At 32.3% G+C, this 23,397-nt stretch overlaps 1 protein-coding gene across 1 annotated transcript in view; it reads right to left on the bottom strand.

The window, feature by feature from the left end:
- The window catches only part of LOC110449640, a 126,908-nt gene extending 105,928 nt beyond the window's left edge, over positions 1-20,980 (bottom strand). Inside the window, exons 1-6 of the mRNA XM_021496625.1 lie at positions 20,906-20,980; positions 18,751-18,845; positions 11,904-11,955; positions 9,946-10,176; positions 1,974-2,048; positions 1,573-1,701 (exon numbers count right to left, since the gene is read on the bottom strand). Coding sequence (XP_021352300.1) covers positions 1,573-1,701; positions 1,974-2,048; positions 9,946-10,044 — 303 coding nt within the window. The 5' untranslated portion in view covers positions 10,045-10,176; positions 11,904-11,955; positions 18,751-18,845; positions 20,906-20,980. The remainder of the gene's footprint in view (positions 1-1,572; positions 1,702-1,973; positions 2,049-9,945; positions 10,177-11,903; positions 11,956-18,750; positions 18,846-20,905) is intronic.
- Between the last annotated feature and the right edge of the window lie 2,417 nt (positions 20,981-23,397).

Raw genomic sequence — 23,397 nt, 5'->3', positions numbered from 1 at the left:
GTAACATACGCCCTGATTTCAGAGTGCCTGTGTAATATACGCCCTGATTTCAGAGTGTCTGTGTAATATACGCCCTGATTTCAGAGTGTTTGTCAATTTGTGTAAATGTAACGTTACAAAATCACTAGCACTACAAAAATATTCCATATGATCTCTCTACAAAGTTGGCAGGTTATGCTTAAACGATGTTCAATCAAGAAAAAAAAATGAAATACTTATTCAAAAGGCATTTGGAAACACAAATGCCATATGCAAGAAAAATCCTGATCTTCTTAAAAAACTAGACAAAATCAAATATAATGGAAAAAAGAGACATATGCAGTGAGGAAAGAATATAGAAATATTGAAAGGACTAATTTTGAACAAGAACTATTATCCCAAATTACAAAACAGCTTGGATGCTGTTTGTCAAAATAATGAAATCGATTGGATTAAAGTTTCGACTTATTTAAACTTAGTATATTCATTATTGAAAAATACTAAACTGAAAACGTTTCAAAGAAAGGCACTATTTTATGAGCTTAGTGTAACCTCCACGTAAAGAGACGTTAACCGGAAACAAATAGATGCACATTTGTTTAACATTTTAAAAATTTAAACAAAGACGGACCGATATGTGATGGGTTGTCTGAGAAAATATTATGCGTTACACAATTTGAGAAAATATTTTGCAAAAAGGTAACTGAAAATATCTTTGATTGACTGGTTCTTAAAATATTTCAAATCCATAAGTTTTTAAGTCAAACCACTAAACGATATTATCTGAACCTATTGCAACCAAAAAAGAGAAAATAACATGCAACATGTATATTTGTGGAATAATATCGAATTATACCGAAAGATCCGGGATTTCTGTTCGGTTCTGGAGGAAAATTTAACAATGGAATTATTAATTGATACAAAAGATATACTTAAAATTGGCATGTTTTCCATTGCACGAAGAAACATTTTATGACAATAGACAACATTTAATATTTTGAATTGAAGTAAAAGTACACACTTTACATACGAAGAGTTGAGGTATACATGATCTGTATCTTCCTACTAACTATTCTTAAGAAGTAACAGGGGGTTATGTCGTAGTTTTTGTACCATACTTTCGTAAAGCTAAGGATATATGTTACTCAATACATTTCCCAGCAGGGTAACCAACTTTAACGTGTACTAGTGCCCTAGGTGGCAAATGGAGGTCATCCTTTGACAACAGGGAGGTTAAAGGGGTATAAGGTCCAGATGCATTGTGTCGAAAGGGATGTGGAAACCTAGAAGTAGGGGTTTAGTTTGTTACCTACATGTATCGAGTGGTCAGGAGCTATGCATTTTTAATGCCGAACTTCTGGTAAATTGGACAGAAAAGGAATCAAATGACTATTCGATCAAGAAGCCTTTTGTAGGAAGTGCTTTTAATATCTCAGTTTGTGATGTGAAAAACATGTTAAGTCCTAGAGTAATTGTGAAAGCTAAATTAACACCTAGGATATACTATTGAATACCATCAATGTATCGGGTATATAAAATATCGAATTATTCATGTATGTGTCTAACAGGAAGGGGTTTGAATTCTTTACTCACCTGGTAAAACAGGGTGTTAAAGCCTAGATTATTATCGCTGAGATACTTATCAATACCCGGACTTGCATTATCTGTTTTGTAATATGCATGTAAAGCACTATACATCTCTCCACGTAGATCCCAGTCAAACTGCAAAACAAAACGACATGGTAGAAATTTAAAACGAATTATATAAATACATTTTCTACACATAAGCCACGGAATTTTTCAGTTTTTCAAAGGGCAAGAAAAGCAAGCATCCTTCGGTTGAGAAAATTTTGATTCAATAATTTCGCTTTGGTTTGTCTTGCTACATTTTCTATACTCATACTCATACTCATTGTGACTTAAGAGGTACACAATGATAAAGATAACACCTCAAAATGAAAAAAACGATTGAGTCACACCGTGATAATACTCACTGAAACTCGGACTGGAATCCACAATAAAATGGAAATCAGTTTGAACAGCAGGGACGTCACTAAAGCGAGTACTGCCTAAAATAAAATAATACTTGATAGTGAAAAAACCTACCGCGAAGTAAAAATCATTAATACTAAAGCTATATTTATAAAGAGATCTATAACAAAGTACCGGAAGGATAATTCAAATGATTCCAGTAGGAACGTAACAAATAGGTCAATTTTCATCAACAAAGTGCTGTTTATAGCAGTAGACAGCCTAACAGTAGACATTGTACATTATAAATAATACAGGTAAATATAACACGAACTATCTATAACATCCGGGTAAATATAGCACGAACTATCTATAACATACAGGTAAATATAACTCGAACTATCTATAACATACAGGTAAATATAGCACGAACTATCTATAACACACAGGTAAATATAGCACGAACTATCTATAACATACAGGTTAATATAACACGAACTATCTATAACATACAGGTTAATATAGCATGAACTATCTATAACATACAGGTTGATACAACACAAACTATCTATAACATACAGCTAAATATAGCACGAACTATCTATAACATACAGGTAAATAAAGCACGAACTATCTATAACATACAGGTAAATATAGCACGAACTATCCATAACATACAGGTAAATATAACACGAACTATCTATAACATTCTGATAAATATAGCACGAACTATCTATATCATACAGGTAAATAAAGCACGGACTATCTATAACATACAGGGAAATATAACTCGAACTATCTATAACATACTGGTAAATATAGCACGAACTATCTAAAACATACAGGTAAAAATAGCCCGAACTATCTATAACATACTGGTAAATATAGCACGAACTATCTATAACATACAGGTAAATATAGCACGAACTATCTATAACATACATGTTAATATAACACGAACTATCTATAACATACAGGTTAATATAGCACGAACTATCTATAACATACTGGTAAATATAGCACGAACTATCTACAACATACAGGTAAATATAGCACGAACTATCTATAACATACAGGTAAATATAGCATGAACTATCTATCACATACAGGTTGATACAACACAAACTATCTATAACATACAGCTAAATATAGCTCGAACTATCTATAACATACAGGCAAATATAGCACGAACTATCTATAACATACCGGTAAATATAGCACGAACTGTCTATAACATACAGGTAAATATATCACGAACTATCTATAACATACAGGTAAATATAGCACGAACTATCTATAACATACTGGTTAATATAACACAAACTATCTATAACATACAAATAAATATAGCACGAACTATCCATAACATACAGGTAAATATATCACGAACAACCTATAACATACTGGTTAATATAGCACGAACTGTCTATAACATACAGGTAAATATAGCACGAACTATCTATAACATACTGGTTAATATAACACGAAATATCTATAACATACAGGTAAATATAGCACGAACTATCTATAACATACAGGTTAATATAACACGAACTATCTATAACATACAGGTAAATATAGCACGAACTATCTATAACATACTGGTTAATATAACACGAAATATCTATAACATACAGGTAAATATAGCACGAACTATCTATAACATACAGGTAAATATAGCACGAACTATCTATAACATACAGGTAAATATAGCACGAACTATCTATAACATACAGGTAAATATAGCACGAACTATCTATAACATACAGGTAAATATAGCACGAACTATCTATAACATACAGGTAAATATAGCACGAACTATCTATAACATACAGGTAAATATAGCACGAACTATCTATAACATACAGGTAAATATAGCACGAACTATCTATAACATACAGGTAAATATAGCACGAACTATCTATAACATACAGGTAAATATAGCACGAACTATCTATAACATACAGGTAAATATAGCACGAACTATCTATAACATACAGGTAAATATAGCACGAACTATCTATAACATACAGGTAAATATAGCACGAACTATCTATAACATACAGGTAAATATAGCACGAACTATCTATAACATACAGGTAAATATAGCACGAACTATCTATAACATACAGGTAAATATAGCACGAACTATCTATAACATACAGGTAAATATAGCACGAACTATCTATAACATACAGGTAAATATAGCACGAACTATCTATAACATACAGGTAAATATAGCACGAACTATCTATAACATACAGGTAAATATAGCACGAACTATCTATAACATACAGGTAAATATAGCACGAACTATCTATAACATACAGGTAAATATAGCACGAACTATCTATAACATACAGGTAAATATAGCACGAACTATCTATAACATACAGGTAAATATAGCACGAACTATCTATAACATACAGGTAAATATAGCACGAACTATCTATAACATACAGGTAAATATAGCACGAACTATCTATAACATACAGGTAAATATAGCACGAACTATCTATAACATACAGGTAAATATAGCACGAACTATCTATAACATACAGGTAAATATAGCACGAACTATCTATAACATACAGGTAAATATAGCACGAACTATCTATAACATACAGGTAAATATAGCACGAACTATCTATAACATACAGGTAAATATAGCACGAACTATCTATAACATACAGGTAAATATAGCACGAACTATCTATAACATACAGGTAAATATAGCACGAACTATCTATAACATACAGGTAAATATAGCACGAACTATCTATAACATACAGGTAAATATAGCACGAACTATCTATAACATACAGGTAAATATAGCACGAACTATCTATAACATACAGGTAAATATAGCACGAACTATCTATAACATACAGGTAAATATAGCACGAACTATCTATAACATACAGGTAAATATAGCACGAACTATCTATAACATACAGGTTAATATAGCACGAACTATCTATAACATACAGGTAAATATAGCACGAACTATCTATAACATACAGGTAAATATAGCACGAACTATCTATAACATACAGGTAAATATAGCACGAACTATCTATAACATACAGGTAAATATAGCACGAACTATCTATAACATACAGGTAAATATAGCACGAACTATCTATAACATACAGGTAAATATAGCACGAACTATCTATAACATACAGGTAAATATAGCACGAACTATCTATAACATACAGGTAAATATAGCACGAACTATCTATAACATACAGGTAAATATAGCACGAACTATCTATAACATACAGGTAAATATAGCACGAACTATCTATAACATACAGGTAAATATAGCACGAACTATCTATAACATACAGGTAAATATATCACGAACTATCTATAACATACAGGTAAATATAGCACGAACTATCTATAACATACAGGTAAATATAGCACGAACTATCTATAACATACAGGTAAATATAGCACGAACTATCTATAACATACAGGTAAATATAGCACGAACTATCTATAACATACAGGTAAATATAGCACGAACTATCTATAACATACAGGTAAATATAGCACGAACTATCTATAACATACAGGTAAATATAGCACGAACTATCTATAACATACAGGTAAATATAGCACGAACTATCTATAACATACAGGTAAATATAGCACGAACTATCTATAACATACAGGTAAATATAGCACGAACTATCTATAACATACAGGTAAATATAGCACGAACTATCTATAACATACAGGTAAATATATCACGAACTATCTATAACATACAGGTAAATATAGCACGAACTATCTATAACATACAGGTAAATATAGCACGAACTATCTATAACATACAGGTAAATATAGCACGAACTATCTATAACATACAGGTAAATATAGCACGAACTATCTATAACATACAGGTAAATATAGCACGAACTATCTATAACATACAGGTAAATATAGCACGAACTATCTATAACATACAGGTAAATATAGCACGAACTATCTATAACATACAGGTAAATATAGCACGAACTATCTATAACATACAGGTAAATATAGCACGAACTATCTATAACATACAGGTAAATATAGCACGAACTATCTATAACATACAGGTAAATATAGCACGAACTATCTATAACATACAGGTAAATATAGCACGAACTATCTATAACATACAGGTAAATATAGCACGAACTATCTATAACATACAGGTAAATATAGCACGAACTATCTATAACATACAGGTAAATATAGCACGAACTATCTATAACATACAGGTAAATATAGCACGAACTATCTATAACATACAGGTAAATATAGCACGAACTATCTATAACATACAGGTAAATATAGCACGAACTATCTATAACATACAGGTAAATATAGCACGAACTATCTATAACATACAGGTAAATATAGCACGAACTATCTATAACATACAGGTAAATATAGCACGAACTATCTATAACATACAGGTAAATATAGCACGAACTATCTATAACATACAGGTAAATATAGCACGAACTATCTATAACATACAGGTAAATATAGCACGAACTATCTATAACATACAGGTAAATATAGCACGAACTATCTATAACATACAGGTAAATATAGCACGAACTATCTATAACATACAGGTTAATATAGCACGAACTATCTATAACATACAGGTAAATATAGCTCGAACTATCTATAACATACAGGTAAATATAGCACGAACTATCTATACCATACATGTTAATATAGCACGAACTATCTATAACATACAGGTAAATATAGCACATATAGCACTAACTATGTATAACATACTGGTTAATATAACACGAAATATCTATAACATACAGGTAAATATGGCAGGTACTATCAATGACATACAGGTTAATATAGCAGGACCTATCTATAGCATACATGTTATTTCGGTACAGGGAGTTCCTTATATAATCAGGGTAATTTAGGTCAATTGTTGTAGAGGGAGTATTATCTTTAACATACATGTTAATTTCGGTAGAGGGCGTACTATCGTTTAACATACAGGTCAATTTTGGTAGAGGGAGTATTATCTTTAACATACAGGTTAATTTCTGCAGAGGGAGTACTATTTCTAACATACAGGTCAATTTCGGTAGAGGGAGTACTATCTTTCAATATAAAGGTCAATTTCTGTAGAAGGAGTATTATCTTTAACATACAGGTCAATTTTGGTAGAGGGAGTATTATCTTTTACCATACAGATCAATTTCGGTAGAGGAGGTATTATCATTAACATACAGGTTAATTTCTGTGGAGGGAGTATTATCATTAACATACAGGTCAATTTTAGTAGAGGAAGTATTATCGTTTAACATACAGGTCAATTTCGGTAGAGGGAGTACTATCTTTCAAAATAAAGGTCAATTTCTGTAGAAGGAGAATTATCTTTGACATACAGGTCAATTTTGGTAGAGGGAGTATTATCTTTTAACATACAGGTCAATTTCGGTAGAGGGAGTATTATCTTTAGCATACAGGTCAATTTCGGTAGAGGGAGTGCTATCTTTCAAAATAAAGGTCAATTTCTGTAGAAGGAGAATTATCTTTGACATACAGGTCAATTTTAGTAGAGGGAGTATTATCTTTAAACATACAGGTCAATTTCGGTAGAAGGAGTATTATCTTTCAAAAAAAGGTCAATTTCTGTAGAAGGAGTTTTATCTTTGACATACAGGTCAATTTTGGTAGAGGGAGTATTATCTTTTAACATACAGGTCAATTTCGGTAGAGGGAGTATTATCTTTAGCATACAGGTCAATTTCGGTAGAGGGAGTGCTATCTTTCAAAACAAAGGTCAATTTCTGTAGAAGGAGTATTATCTTTAACATACAGGTCAATTTTGGTAGAGGGAGTATTAATCTTTAACATAGAGGTCAATTTCTGTAGAGGGAGTATTATCTTTTAACATACAGGTCAATTTTGGTAGAGGGAGTATTATCTTTTAACATTCAGGTCAATTTCTGTAGAGGGAGTATTATCTTTTAACATACAGGTCAATTTTGATAGAGGGAGTATTATCTTTAACATACAGGTCAGTTTTGATAGAAGTAGTATTATCTTTAGCATACAGGTCAATTTCTGTAGAAGGAGTATTATCTTTAACATACAGGTCAATTTTGGTAGAAGGAGTACTATCTTTTAACATACAGGTCAATTTTGGTAGAGGGAGTATTATCTTTAACATACAGGTCAGTTTTGATAGAAGTAGTATTATCTTTAGCATACAGGTCAATTTCGGGAGAGGGAGTATTATCTTTAACATACAGGTCAATTTTGGTAGAGAGAGTACTATCTTTTAACATATAGGTCAATTTCTGTAGAAGGAGTATGATGTTTAACATACAGGTCAATTTGGTAGAAGGAGTATTATCTTTAACATACAGCTCAATTTCTGTAGAGGCAGTATTCTTTTAACATACAGGTCAATTTCGATAGAGGGAGTACTATCTTTAACATACAGGTCAATCTTTGTAGAATGAGTATTATCTTTAACATACAGGTCAATTTTGGTAGAGGGAGTACTATCTTTTAACATAAAGGTCAATTTAGGTAGAGGGATAACTATCTTTTAACATACAGGTCAATTTTTGTAGAAGGAGTATTATCTTTAACATACAGGCCAATTATGGTAGAGGGATTACTTTCTTTTAACATACAGGTCAATATTGGTAGAGGGAGTACTAATTTTAACATACAGGTCAATTTCGGTAGAAGGAGTACTATCTTTCAACATACAGGTCAATTTTGGTAGAGGGAGTATTATCTTTAAATAAAAGGTTAATATTTTTCAAGGGAGGACTCTCTATAACACACAGGTCAATTGCTGTAGAGTGAGTACTGTCTATAACATACAAGTCAATTTGTGTAGAAGGAGTACTATCTATAACATTCAGGTACATTTGTGTAGAAAGAGTACTATCTATAACATACAGGTACATTTGTGTAGAATGAGTACTATCTATAACATACAGGTACATTTGTGTAGAATGAGTATTATCTATTACATACAGATCAATTTCGGTAGAATGAGTATTGTCTATAACATACAGGTACATTTGTGTAGAATGAGTATTATCTATAACATACATGTACATTGGTGTAGAATGAGTACTATCTATAACATACAGGTACATTTGTGTAGAATGAGTATTATCTATAACATACAGGTACATTTGTGAAGAAGGAGTACTATCTATACCATACAGGTACATTTGTGTAGAAGGAGTATTATCTATAACATACAGGTACATTTGTGTAGAAGGAGTACTATCTATAACATACAGGTACATTTGTGTAAAAAGAGTATTATCTATAACATACAGGTACATTTGTGTAGGAGTATTATCTATAACATACAGGTACATTTGTGTAGAAGGAGTTTTATCTATAACATACAGTTACATTTGTGTAGGAGTATTATCTATAACACACAGGTACATTTGTGTAGAGGGATTACTATCTATAACATACAGGTACATTTGTGTAGAAGGAGTGTTATCTATAACATACAGGTACATTTGTGTAGAGGGAGTACTACCTATAACATACAGGTACATTTGTGTAGAAGGAGTATTATCTATAACATACAGGTACATTTGTGTAGAGGGAGTACTATCTATAACATACATGTACATTGAAGCAGAGAGGGTACTTTCTTTACCGTACAGTTTATTTCTGTAGAGGTCGTACTATCTAAAACATACAGGTTATTATAGCAAGAACCATATATAACATACAGGTTAGTTTCGGTAGAAGAAGTATTATGTACAACATACAGGTAAGTTTCGGTAGAAGAAGTATTATGTATAACATACAGGTTAGTTTCTGTAGATGGAGTACTATCTTTATCATGCAGGTTAATTAACGTAGAGGAAATACTATATATAACATTCAGGTCTATCAAATTAAAGCGAGTACTGTCTTTAACCGATGAAACATGTTTATCTTCACCGCTGTACCTACCACGTAGTACATTCGTGCCACTCCAAGAAATACGCTCACGATTCCAAGACAGAAGATGACGAAGGAAACGCAGCCGGTACTGACCATGACCTTAGACATTATAGAGACCCATGACGTCACATCTTTTCCAAAGATATAGATATGCGTAAAGAGAACTTTGATGTCTTTATGTCCCAGTATATCATCAAAGTAAAGACGAGTCCCAGTAATCAAAATCCCCAATGAGATCAACTGTAAAAGTAAAGACGTCATCGATGTATGGTTTAATGACATATGCTAATTTGTCTGTCAATCGTTAACAGCAGTAACATGTATGTTGACGTAGGGAATTATGTGTACAAATAGAAATGTATATTATCACTCGGATAAATATGTTTAACACCGATATTTGGCAATCCTCAAAACGGAGCTTATATAAATAAGGTTTTATGTTGAAATTGAGTTTATGTTCATCAATATTAATTGCTTTCTTCAATTGACGTTAATCATGTACCTTCAGGAGTATATATATCTCATTCATAATAATTAATCTTTGTAGTATTAACATACTATATATCTCAATAATAAATTTTGTCTTTCGCACGTAAATTAAGGTATTGGTAAACTGATGGAATTACTATAATTTTAGTCAGGGGTATATTAAAAAATAGCATATCAGCAAATATGTTTGATATTATATATAGTCTTAATTATGTAAATGTTGACGATCACAATATAAAACAATCCAGTTTACTTCAATTGAACGCTGTTGAACTTCATATATATACACCATTTTACATCATGAGATTTTTGTGGAACTCCATGAAATGAGCATAAGTCTAAGTTATTTTGTTGTTCTAACCAATGCCAATGATAGAATATAATAGGAAATCAATATAATAATCATCAGTCTAAGTTACTTGAGTGTTGTTTTATCCAATGTCAATGATAGCATATAATAGGAACTCAATATAATAATCATCAGTCTAAGTTATTTGAGTGTTGTTTTATCCAATGTCAATGATAGAATATAATAGAAAATCAATATAATTATCATCAGTCTAAGTTATTTGAGTGTTGTTTTATCCAATGCCAATGATAGAATATAATAGAAACTCAATATAATAATCATCAGTCTAAGTTATTTGAGTGTTGTTTTACCCAATGTCAATGATAGAATATAATAGGAAATCAATATAATAATCATCAGTCTAAGTTATTTGAGTGTTGTTTTACCCAATGTCAATGATAGAATATAATAGGAAATCAATATAATAATCATCAGTCTAAGTTATTTGAGTGTTGTTTTACCCAATGTCAATGATAGAATATAATAGGAAATCAATATAATAATCATCAGTCTAAGTTATTTGAGTGTTGTTTTACCCAATGTCAATGATAGAATATAATAGGAAATCAATATAATAATCATCAGTCTAAGTTATTTGAGTGTTGTTTTACCCAATGTCAATGATAGAATATAATAGGAAATCAATATAATAATCATCAGTCTAAGTTATTTGAGTGTTGTTTTACCCAATGTCAATGATAGAATATAATAGGAAATCAATATAATAATCATCAGTCTAAGTTATTTGAGTGTTGGTTTACCCAATGCCAATGATAGAATATAATAAGAAATCAATATAATAATCATCAGTCTAAGTTATTTGAGTGTTGTTTCACCCAATGTCAATGATAGAATATAATAGGAACTCAATATAATAATCATCAGTCTAAGTTATTTGAGTCTTGTTTTACCCAATGCCAATGAGAGATATAATAGGAACTCAATATAATAATCATCAGTCTAAGTTATTTGAGTGTTGTTTTACCCAATGCCAATGAAAGATATAATAGGAACTCAATATAATAATCATCAGTCTAAGTTATTTGAGTGTTGTTTTTACCCAATGCCAATGATAGAATATATTACAAACAAGTCTAGGCCATGTCATCGTAGTGTAACTCATACGTACCAATCCAAATATGATGAATACTGCAAAACCTATTACAAGACATCGGTTGTTCCTGGAATTATCAATATCTTAATCGTTAACGTGATCGCAAATAACAATAAACACGTAAGGATAAAACATCAAGGTAATGGTATGATAAACAGGATAACTATCGTATTATTCAATATAATAGTTACTGTATGGCAAAACATGGTAGCTATTGTATCATACATTATAATAACTACGGTATGATATAGATGGTAGCTATTGTATCATACATTATAATATCTATGGTATGATACAACATGGTAGCTATTGTATCATACATTATAATAACTACGGTATGATATAGCATGGTAGCTATTGTAAGATACATTATAATAACTACGGCATGACACAACATGGTAGCTATTGTATCACACATTATAATAACTACGGTATGAAACAACATGGTAGCTATTGTATCACACATTATATTAACTACGGCATGATACAACATGGTAGCTATTGTATCACACATTATAATAACTACGGCATAATACAACATGGTAGCTATTGTATCACACATTATAATAACTACGGCATGATACAACATGGTAGCTATTGTATCACACATTATAATAAGTACGGCATGATACTACATGGTAGCTATTGTATCATACATTATAATAACAACGGTATGATACAGCATTTATCACACATTATAATAACTACGCCACGATACAACATGGTAGCAAATGTATCACACATTATAATAACTACGGTATGATACAGTACACTTATTGTATCATACATTATAATAACTACGGTATGGCAAAACATGGTATCTATTGTATCAAACATTATAATAACTACGGTATGATACAACATGGTAGCCATTGTATCACACATTATAATAACTACTGTATGATACAACATGGTACAGTGCAGCTATTGTATCACATATTATAATAACTACTGTATGATACAACATGGTACAGTGCAGCTATTGTATCACATATTAAAATAACTACTGTATGATACAACATGGTAGCTATTGTATCATACATTATAATAACTTCTTTATGATACAACATGGTAGCTATTGTATCACACATTATAATAACTACGGTATGATACAGAACAAAATTATAATCATACATTGTATTAACTACGGCATGGTACAACATGGTAGCTACTGTATCACACATTATAATAACTACGGTATGATACAACATGGTAGCCATTGTATCACACATTATAATAACTACGGCATGATACAACATGGTAGCTATAGCATCACACATTATAATAACTACGGTATGAAACAGCAAAATTATTGTATCACAAATTATAATAACTACGGTAGGATACAGCATGGTAACTATTGTATCATACATTATAATAACTTCGGTATGATACAGCACAATTATTGTATCACAAATTATAATAACTACGGTAAGATACAACATGGTAGCTATTGTATCACACATTAAAAGAACGACGGCATGATACAACATGGTAGCTATAGCATCACACATTATAATAACTACGGTATGATCCTGCGCAATTATTGTATTACACATTATAATAACTACGGTATGATCCTGCGCAATTATTGTATTACACATTATAATAACTACGGTATGATACTGCGCAATTATTGTATTACACATTATAATAACTATGGTATGATACAGCAAAATTATTGTATCACAAATTATAATAACTATGGTAAGATACAACATGGTAGCTATTGTAACATACATTATAATAACTACGGTATGAAACAGCAAAATTATTGTATCACAGATTATAATAACTACGGCATGGTACAACATGGTAGCTATTGTATCTTACATTATAATAACTACTGTATGAAACAGAAAAATTATTGTATCACACATTATAATAACTACGGCATGATACAGCACAATTATTGTATCACAAATTATAATAACTCCGGCATGGTACAACATGGTAGCTATTGTATCTTACATTATAATAACTACTGTATGAAACAGAAAAATTATTGTATCACACATTATAATAACTACGGCATGATACAGCACAATTATTGTATCACAAAGTATAATAACTACGGTAAGATACAACATGGTAGTTATTGTTATCATACATTGTAATAACTACGGTATGATACAACATGGTAGCCATTGTATCACACATTATAATAACTACGGTATGATCCTGCGCAATTATTGTATTACACATTATAATAACTACGGTATGAAACAGCACAATTATTGTAACACAAATTATAATAACTACGGTAAGATACAACATGGTAGCGATTGTTATCATACATTGTAATAACTACGGTATGATACAACATGGTAGCCATTGTATCACACATTATAATAACTACGGCATGGTACAACATGGTAGCTATTGTATCATACATTATAATAACTACGGTATGATACAGCACAATTATTGTATCACAAAGTATAATAACTACGGTAAGATACAACATGGTAGCTATTGTTATCATACATTGTAATAACTACGGTATGATACAACATGGTAGCTACTGTATCGTACATTATAATTACTACGGCATTATACAACATGGTAGCTATTGTATTACACATTATAATTACTCCGGTATGATACATCACAATTATTTTATCACAAATTATAATAACTACGGTAGGATACAGCATGGTAGCTATTGTATCATGCCGTAGTTATTATAATGTATCATACATTATAATAACTACGGCACGGCAAAACATTGTATCTAATTATCACACATTATAATAACTACGATGTGTAATACAATAATTGCGCAGGATCATACCGTAGTTATTATCACACATTATAATAACTTCGGTATGATACAGCATAATGTTTGATACAATAATTATGCTGTATCATACCGTAGTTATTATAATGTATCATACATTATAATAACTACGGTATGGCAAAACATGGTATCTAATTATCACACATTATAATAACTACGGTATGATACAGCATAATTATTGTATCAAACATTATAATAACTACGGCATGATACAACATGGTAGCTATTGTATAACACATTAAAAGAACGACGGCATGATACAACATGGAAGCTATTGTATCACACATTATAATAACTACGGTATGCTGCAACATGGTAGCCATTGTATCACACATTATAATAACTACGGGATGATACATCACAATTATTTTATCACACATTATAATAACTACGGTATGCTACAACATGGTAGCCATTGTATCACACATTATAATAACTACGGCATGGTACAACATGGTAGCTACTGTATCACACATTATAATAACTACGGCATGGTACAACATGGTAGCTACTGGATCACACATTATAATAACTACGGTATGAAACAGCAAAATTATTGTATCACACATTATAATAACTACGGCATGGTACAACATGGTAGCTATTGTATCATAGATTATAATAACTACGGCATGATACAACATGGTGGCTATTGTATTACACATTATAATTACTACGATATGATACATCACAATTATTTTATCACACATTATAATTACTACGGTATGAAACAGCACAATTATTGTATCACCAATAATAATAACTAGGGTAAGATACAACATGGTAGCTATTGTATCATAGATTATAATAACTACGGCATGATACAACATGGTGGCTATTGTATTACACATTATAATTACTACGGTATGAAACAGCACAATTATTGTATCATACATTATAATAACTACGGGATGATACATCACAATTATTTTATCACACATTATAATTACTACGGTATGCTACAACATGGTAGCCATTGTATCACACATTATAATAACTACGGTATGATCCTGCGCAATTATTGTATTACACATTATAATAACTATGGTATGATACAGCACAATTATTGTATCACAAACTATAATAACTACGGTAGGATACAGCATGGTAGCTATTGTATTACACATTATAATAACTATGGTATGATACAGCACAATTATTGTATCACAAACTATAATAACTACGGTAGGATACAGCATGGGAGCTATTGTATCATACATTATAATATCTACGGTATGATACATCACAATTATTTTATCACACATTATAATTACTACGGTATGAAACAGCACAATTATTGTATCACAAATTATAATAACTACGGTAGGATACAGCATGGTAGCTATTGTATTACACATTATAATTACTACGATATGATACATCACAATTATTTTATCACACATTATAATTACTACGGTATGAAACAGCACAATTATTGTATCACCAATAATAATAACTAGGGTAAGATACAACATGGTAGCTATTGTATCACGCATTATAATAATTACGGTAGAATACAGAACAATTATTGTATCATACATTGTAATAACTACGGCATGGTATAACATGGTAGCTACTGTATCACACATTATAATTACTACGGTATGCTACAACATGGTAGCCATTGTATCACACATTATAATAACTACGGGATGATACATCACAATTATTTTATCACACATTATAATAACTACGGTATGAAACAGCAAAATTATTGTATCACAAATTATAATAACTTCGGTAGGATACAGCATGGTAGCTATTGTATCATTCATTATAATAACTACTGTATGATACATCACAACTATTTTATCACACATTATAATTACTACGGTATGAAACAGCACAATTATTGTATCACAAATAATAATAACTACGGTAAGATACAACATGGTAGCTATTGTATCATAGATTATAATAACTACGGCATGATACAACATGGTAGCTATTGTATCATAGATTATAATAACTACGGCATGATACAACATGGTGGCTATTGTATTACACATTATAATTACTACGATATGATACATCACAATTATTTTATCACACATTATAATTACTACGGTATGAAACAGCACAATTATTGTATCACAAATAATAATAACTACGGTAAGATACAACATGGTAGCTATTGTATCACGCATTATAATAATTACGGTAGAATACAGAACAATTATTGTATCATACATTGTAATAACTACGGCATGGTATAACATGGTAGCTACTGTATCACACATTATAATTACTACGGTATGCTACAACATGGTAGCCATTGTATCACACATTATAATAACTACGGTATGATACAGCACAATTATTGTATCACAAATTATAATAACTTCGGTAGGATACAGCATGGTAGCTATTGTATCATACATTATAATATCTACGGTATGATACATCACAATTATTTTATCACACATTATAATAACTACGGTATGCTGCAACATGGTAGCCATTGTATCACACATTATAATAACTACGGGATGATACATCACAATTATTTTATCACACATTATAATAACTACGGTATGCTACAACATGGTAGCCATTGTATCACACATTATAATAACTACGGGATGATACATCACAATTATTTTATCACACATTATAATTACTACGGTATGCTACAACATGGTAGCCATTGTATCACACATTATAATAACTACGGCATGGTACAACATGGTAGCTACTGTATCACACATTATAATAACTACGGTATGCTACAACATGGTAGCCATTGTATCACACATTATAATAACTACGGGATGATACATCACAATTATTTTATCACACATTATAATTACTACGGTATGCTACAACATGGTAGCCATTGTATCACACATTATAATAACTACGGCATGGTACAACATGGTAGCTATTGTATCATAGATTATAATAACTACGGCATGATACAACATGGTAGTTATTGTATCATACATTATAATAACTACGGTAGGATACAGCATGGTAGCTATTGTATCATACATTATAATATCTACGGTATGATACATCACAATTATTTTATCACACATTATAATAACTACGGTATGATACAACATGGTAGCTATTGTATCATACATTATAATAACTACTGTATGATACATCACAACTATTTTATCACACATTATAATTACTACGGTATGATACTGCGCAATTATTGTACCCCCAATTATAATAACTACGGCATGACACAACATGGTAGCTATTGTATTACACATTATAATTACTACGGAATGATACAGCACATTTATTTTATCACAAATTATAATAACTACGGGATGATACATCACAATACAACATGGTAGCTATTGTATCACACATTAAAATAACTACGGTATGATACTGCGAAATTATTGTATCACACATTAAAAGAACGACGGCATGATACAACATGGTAGCTATTGTATCATACATTATAATAACTACGGTAAGATACAACATGGTAGCTATTGTATCACACATTATAATAATTACGGTAGAATACAGAACAATTATTGTATCATACATTATAATAACTACGGTATGATACAACTCTATGATGCAATTGCTATGGTTTTATGCAAGATATTTTTTCATTTCGAGTAGCCCTACTCTTTTTGTCGTTTCTATGAGGAGTTTTATTTATAAGGATATAGGTACTATTGTAAGTATGTATCATTATATAGTCTGAGAATACTAGTTCTACCATTTTGTGATTACGCACGCGTAAAATAGTTCTTAAAAATAAAATATAACTTTACTCAAAACGTAACCTGGCACTGAAATCGATGTGGCTTTGATATTTTTATTCATATAAAATACTTTTTTTCTGAAAAGATGGAAACAAATTAACTAGAAATGATAAACTGTGATCTGTAATTGTATAAACGATTAGCTTATAGAAATGGCAGACTTACTGACATAATTGTCACGTGTGACCTAGACAAACTTAGGATGGTACACTTTGTATAATCCAATAAGATAATTATTGTATTGTTCAATCTGATAAGTTTAGTCCGATACCACTAAGCTTCTTCCATATCACATGAACTTTAACGCTAAGAATATGACAATTACCTTGCGAAGTCCTTTAGTTCTTGCCATGTTGATGATTCCGTGTTACCAGAGTCTGTCTGAAATCCATACTTGTATAGATAGCAAATGTTGAACACCTGCAATATCAAAAAGAGTTCAAGGTAGGCGTTAAAGATCCTAGTCACATGACATGATGGATTGATTAAAAATATGAAAGAGCGAAGATATTCAATGATATTTGGTTCATTTACAGGTACATTTCATACTTATTCCAGTTTTACTAAAAGTAAAGGGAATAGATAAGAAATGTACCTGTATATGATATGTAGCTGGAGTTTTTATGTCGAGACGTATGTAAAACATCACAATCACGTGTAACGTATGTAAAACATCACAATCACGTGTAACCATTATATTTGGCGTCACAATCACCTTTATATAATCACTTTTCAGATATCAGTTTTTCTTACCTTCAAAGAATAAAATTATCAATTTTATCATAATGATAACTTCCATATTTCTCTACATTACAGATAATAATTAAGCCATATTGATAATAGCCATAATTTCACTACAGTTAAAAATTTACCACACTAATCATTTTCAACATTTCACTGTTACAATTTATTTATACTGGTAATCGTCTTTTACATATTTATGATATTCCGTTCAGTCAATAACTCTGTAACTTGTTCAATACAAGAGGCCCAATGGGCCTGCATCGCTCATTTGGTATTGTTCTCACATGTGTAACCTTAAAAGGGAACTGAAATAAAGCTACAGGCAAAATATCAGTACATTGACTTAAAGTAATTCAGAAGAACCTATTAAAGGTTTAAAACACATTTGACACCTGTGACCTTGAAAGTCAAACATGGACATTTAGTTGAAAATACTGTATAGCCCTTCATCCCAGAATGCAACTTGCCAAGTATCACCACCCTATACCTTTTGTTTATTGAGAAGAAGACTTTTAAAGATGTATGCACTATGGACCAGATTTGACCAGGAAAGTGTGTCAATGTCATTCACATCTACAAGCAATCACCCTGTACACTTTAGTTATTTAGAAGAAGTCGTTTAAATATTTCAACATATTTGACCCCTGTGACCTTGAATAGGGCAAAGGTAGTTCATTTAAGCAATCTTTGTAGCCCTTTATCCCTGCATGCTTTAACTGGCCAAATATCATCACCCTGGATCTTTTGGTAATTCAGAAGAAGTCGTTGAAAGGTTTTTAAATCAATTGACCCTTTGACCTTGAATATGGGTGGAGGTCATTCATTTGAAAAAAGTTGGTAGCGCTTCATGCCAAAATCCTTCTGGCCAAATATCATCACCCTGGACCATTTGGTTATACAGAAGAAGTCGTGTAAAGGTTTTTAAATCAATAAACCCCTGTGACCTTGAATATGGACGAAGGTCATTCATTTGAACAAATTTGGTAGCCCTTTATCAACGCAAGTTACTGGCCAAATATCATTACCCTTGGGCTTTTGGTAACTAAAAAGAATTCGTTTAAAGGTTTCAATGACAATTGACCCCTGAGACCTTGAATGTTAGCAAAGGTCATTCATTGGAACAAACTTGGTAGCTCTTCATGCCAACATCCTTCTGACCAAATATAATCCCCCTCGACATTTTGGTCATACAAAAGAAGTCGTTTAAAGGTTTGTAAGACAATTGACCTCTGATACCTTGAATATGGGAGAAGGTCATTCATTGGAACAAACTATGTAGCCCTTCAACAACGCAAGCTACTGGCCAAATATCATTACCCAGTGGCTTTTGGTAATTAATTAGAAGTCGTTTAAAGGTTTCAATGACAATTGACTCGCGACCTTAAATATGGGCAAAGGTCGTTCATTTGAACACACTTGATTACCGTTCATTCCAACATCCTTCTGACCTAATAATATCACCCTGGCCCTTTTGGTTTTTCAGAAGAAGTTGTTTAAAGTAAAAGGTTGACGACGTACGCCGCACCCCGTGGCATAAGTTCACTTGGCCGTTCGAGCCAGGTGAGCTAACACTATGCTTGCATAGATGCCATGGTGTGATTAGACTGACATACGTGAGGATTATCCACGCAAAATAGAACATAAGAAGACTTGGGATCGTATTTATTATGGATTTAAATCTTATATGCATCAAATCTTTTACAATAAACGATAAATAAGTATAAAACAGACATTACCTTAATGAAAAGGGCTACACCACAGATCACTCCGAAATATATCAAATATTCCTCTATTTCCGCCTTTAATGGTGTTTCACAAACCTGGAGTAGAAGTAAATAAAAAGCAGGATGGTTTGTTATCTACCAAATAATATTCTATCTACATACTAGAGTAGAAACAAACTGCGTTCCATCATTGCACATAACGGTATGTGATAATCTATATAACACTATTCTATGAGAGGAAGGCGTCTATATAACGCCAACTGGGAAATACTAGACATGGTACCGCTATACCTGAGTGAGATAGTCTGATATGTAATGTGTATACCTGGTATTGCTATGCCTGGGTGTGATAGTCGAATATGTAATGTGTATACCTGGTATCGATATACCTGGGTGTGATAGTCTGATAAGTTATGTGTATACCTTGTATCGCTATTCCAAGGGGAGATAGTCTGATATGTAATGTGTATACATGTTATCGCTATACCTGAGTGAGATAGTCTGATATGTAATGTGTATACCTGGTTTTGCTATTCCTGGGTGTGATAGGTTGATATGTAATTTGTATACCTATTATCGCTATACTTGGGTGTGATAGTCTGATATGTAACGTGTATACCTGGTATCGCTATACCTGGGTGTGAAAGTCTGATATGTAATGTGTATGCCTGGTATCGCTATACCTGGGTGAGATAGTCTGATATGTAATGTGTATACCTGCTATCGCTATACCTTGGTGAGATACTCTGATATGTAATGTGTATACCGGGTATCGCTATACCTGGGTGTGATAGTCTGATAAGTAATGTATATACCTGGTATCGCTATACCTGAGTGTGATAGCCTGATATGGAATGTGCATACCTGGTATCGCTATACCTGAGTGTGATAGCCTGATATGGAATGTGCATACCTGGTATCGCTATACCTGAGTGTGATAGTCTGATATGTTATGTGTACACCTAATGTGTATACCTGGTATCGCTATACCTGGGTGTGAAAGTCTGATAAGTAATGTGTATACCTGGTATCGCTATACCTGAGCGAGATAGTCTGATATGAAATGGGAATACCTGGTATCGCTATACCTTGGTGAGATACTCTGATATTTAATGTGTATACCTTGTATCGCTATACCAAGGCGAGATAGTCTGATATGTAATGTGTATACCTGGTTTTGCTATTCCTGGATGTGATAGTCTGATATGTAATGTGTATACCTGGTACATACCTGAGTGAGATAGTCTGATATGTAATGGGTATACCTGGTATCGCTATACCTGAGTGAGATAGTCTGATATGTAATGGGTATACCTGGTATCGCTATACCTGAGTGAGATAGTCTAATATGTAATGTGTATACATGGTATCGCTATACCTGAGTGAGATAGTCTGATATGTAATGTGTATACCTGCTATCGCTATACCTTGGTGAGATACTCTGATATTTAATGTGTATACCTGGTATCGCTATACCTGAGCGAGATAGTCTGATATGTAATGTGTATACCTGCTATCGCTATACCTTGGTGAGATACTCTGATATGTAATGTGTATACCGGGTATCGCTATACCTGGGTGTGATAGTCTGATATGTTATGTGTATACCTCGTATCGCTATACCTGAGTGAGATAGTCTGATATGTAATGTGTATACTTGGTATTGCTATACCTGAGTGAGATAGTCTGCTATGTAACGTATATACCTTGTATCGCTATACCTGGGTGTGAAAGTCTGATAAGTAATGTGTATACCTGGTATCGCTATACCTGAGCGAGATAGTCTGATATGAAATGGGAATACCTGGTATCGCTATACCTTGGTGAGATACTCTGATATTTAATGTGTATACCTGGTATCGCTATACCTGAGTGTGAAAGTCTGATATGTAATGTGTATACCTGGTTTTGCTATTCCTGGATGTGATAGTCTGATATGTAATGTGTATACCTGGTTTTGCTATTCCTGGATGTGATAGTCTGATATGTAATGTGTATACCTGGTATTGCTATGCCTGGGTGTGATAGTCGAATATGTAATGTGTATACCTGGTATCGCTATACCCGGGTGTGATAGTCGAATATGTAATGTGTATACCTGGTATCGCTATACCTGGGTGAAATAGTCTGATATGTAATGTGTATACCTGGTATTGCTATGCCTGGGTGTGATAGTCGAATATGTAATGTGTATACCTGGTATCGCTATACCCGGGTGTGATAGTCGAATATGTAATGTGTATACCTGGTATCGCTATACCCGGGTGTGATAGTCGAATATGTAATGTGTATACCTGGTATCGCTATACCCGGGTGTGATAGTCGAATATGTAATGTGTATACCTGGTATCGCTATACCCGGGTGTGATAGTCGAATATGTAATGTGCATACCTGGTATCGCTATACGATATGTAACGTGTATACCTGGTATCGCTATACCTGGGTGTGATAGTCTGATAAGTAATGTGTATACCTGGTATCGCTATACCTGGGTGTGATAGTG

This window comes from Mizuhopecten yessoensis, unplaced genomic scaffold, assembly GCF_002113885.1.
Source record: "Mizuhopecten yessoensis strain PY_sf001 unplaced genomic scaffold, ASM211388v2 scaffold4729, whole genome shotgun sequence".
NCBI lineage: Eukaryota > Metazoa > Mollusca > Bivalvia > Pectinida > Pectinidae > Mizuhopecten > Mizuhopecten yessoensis.
Note: the sequence above shows the minus strand (reverse complement) of the source record. Positions and strands in the feature narration are given on the sequence as shown.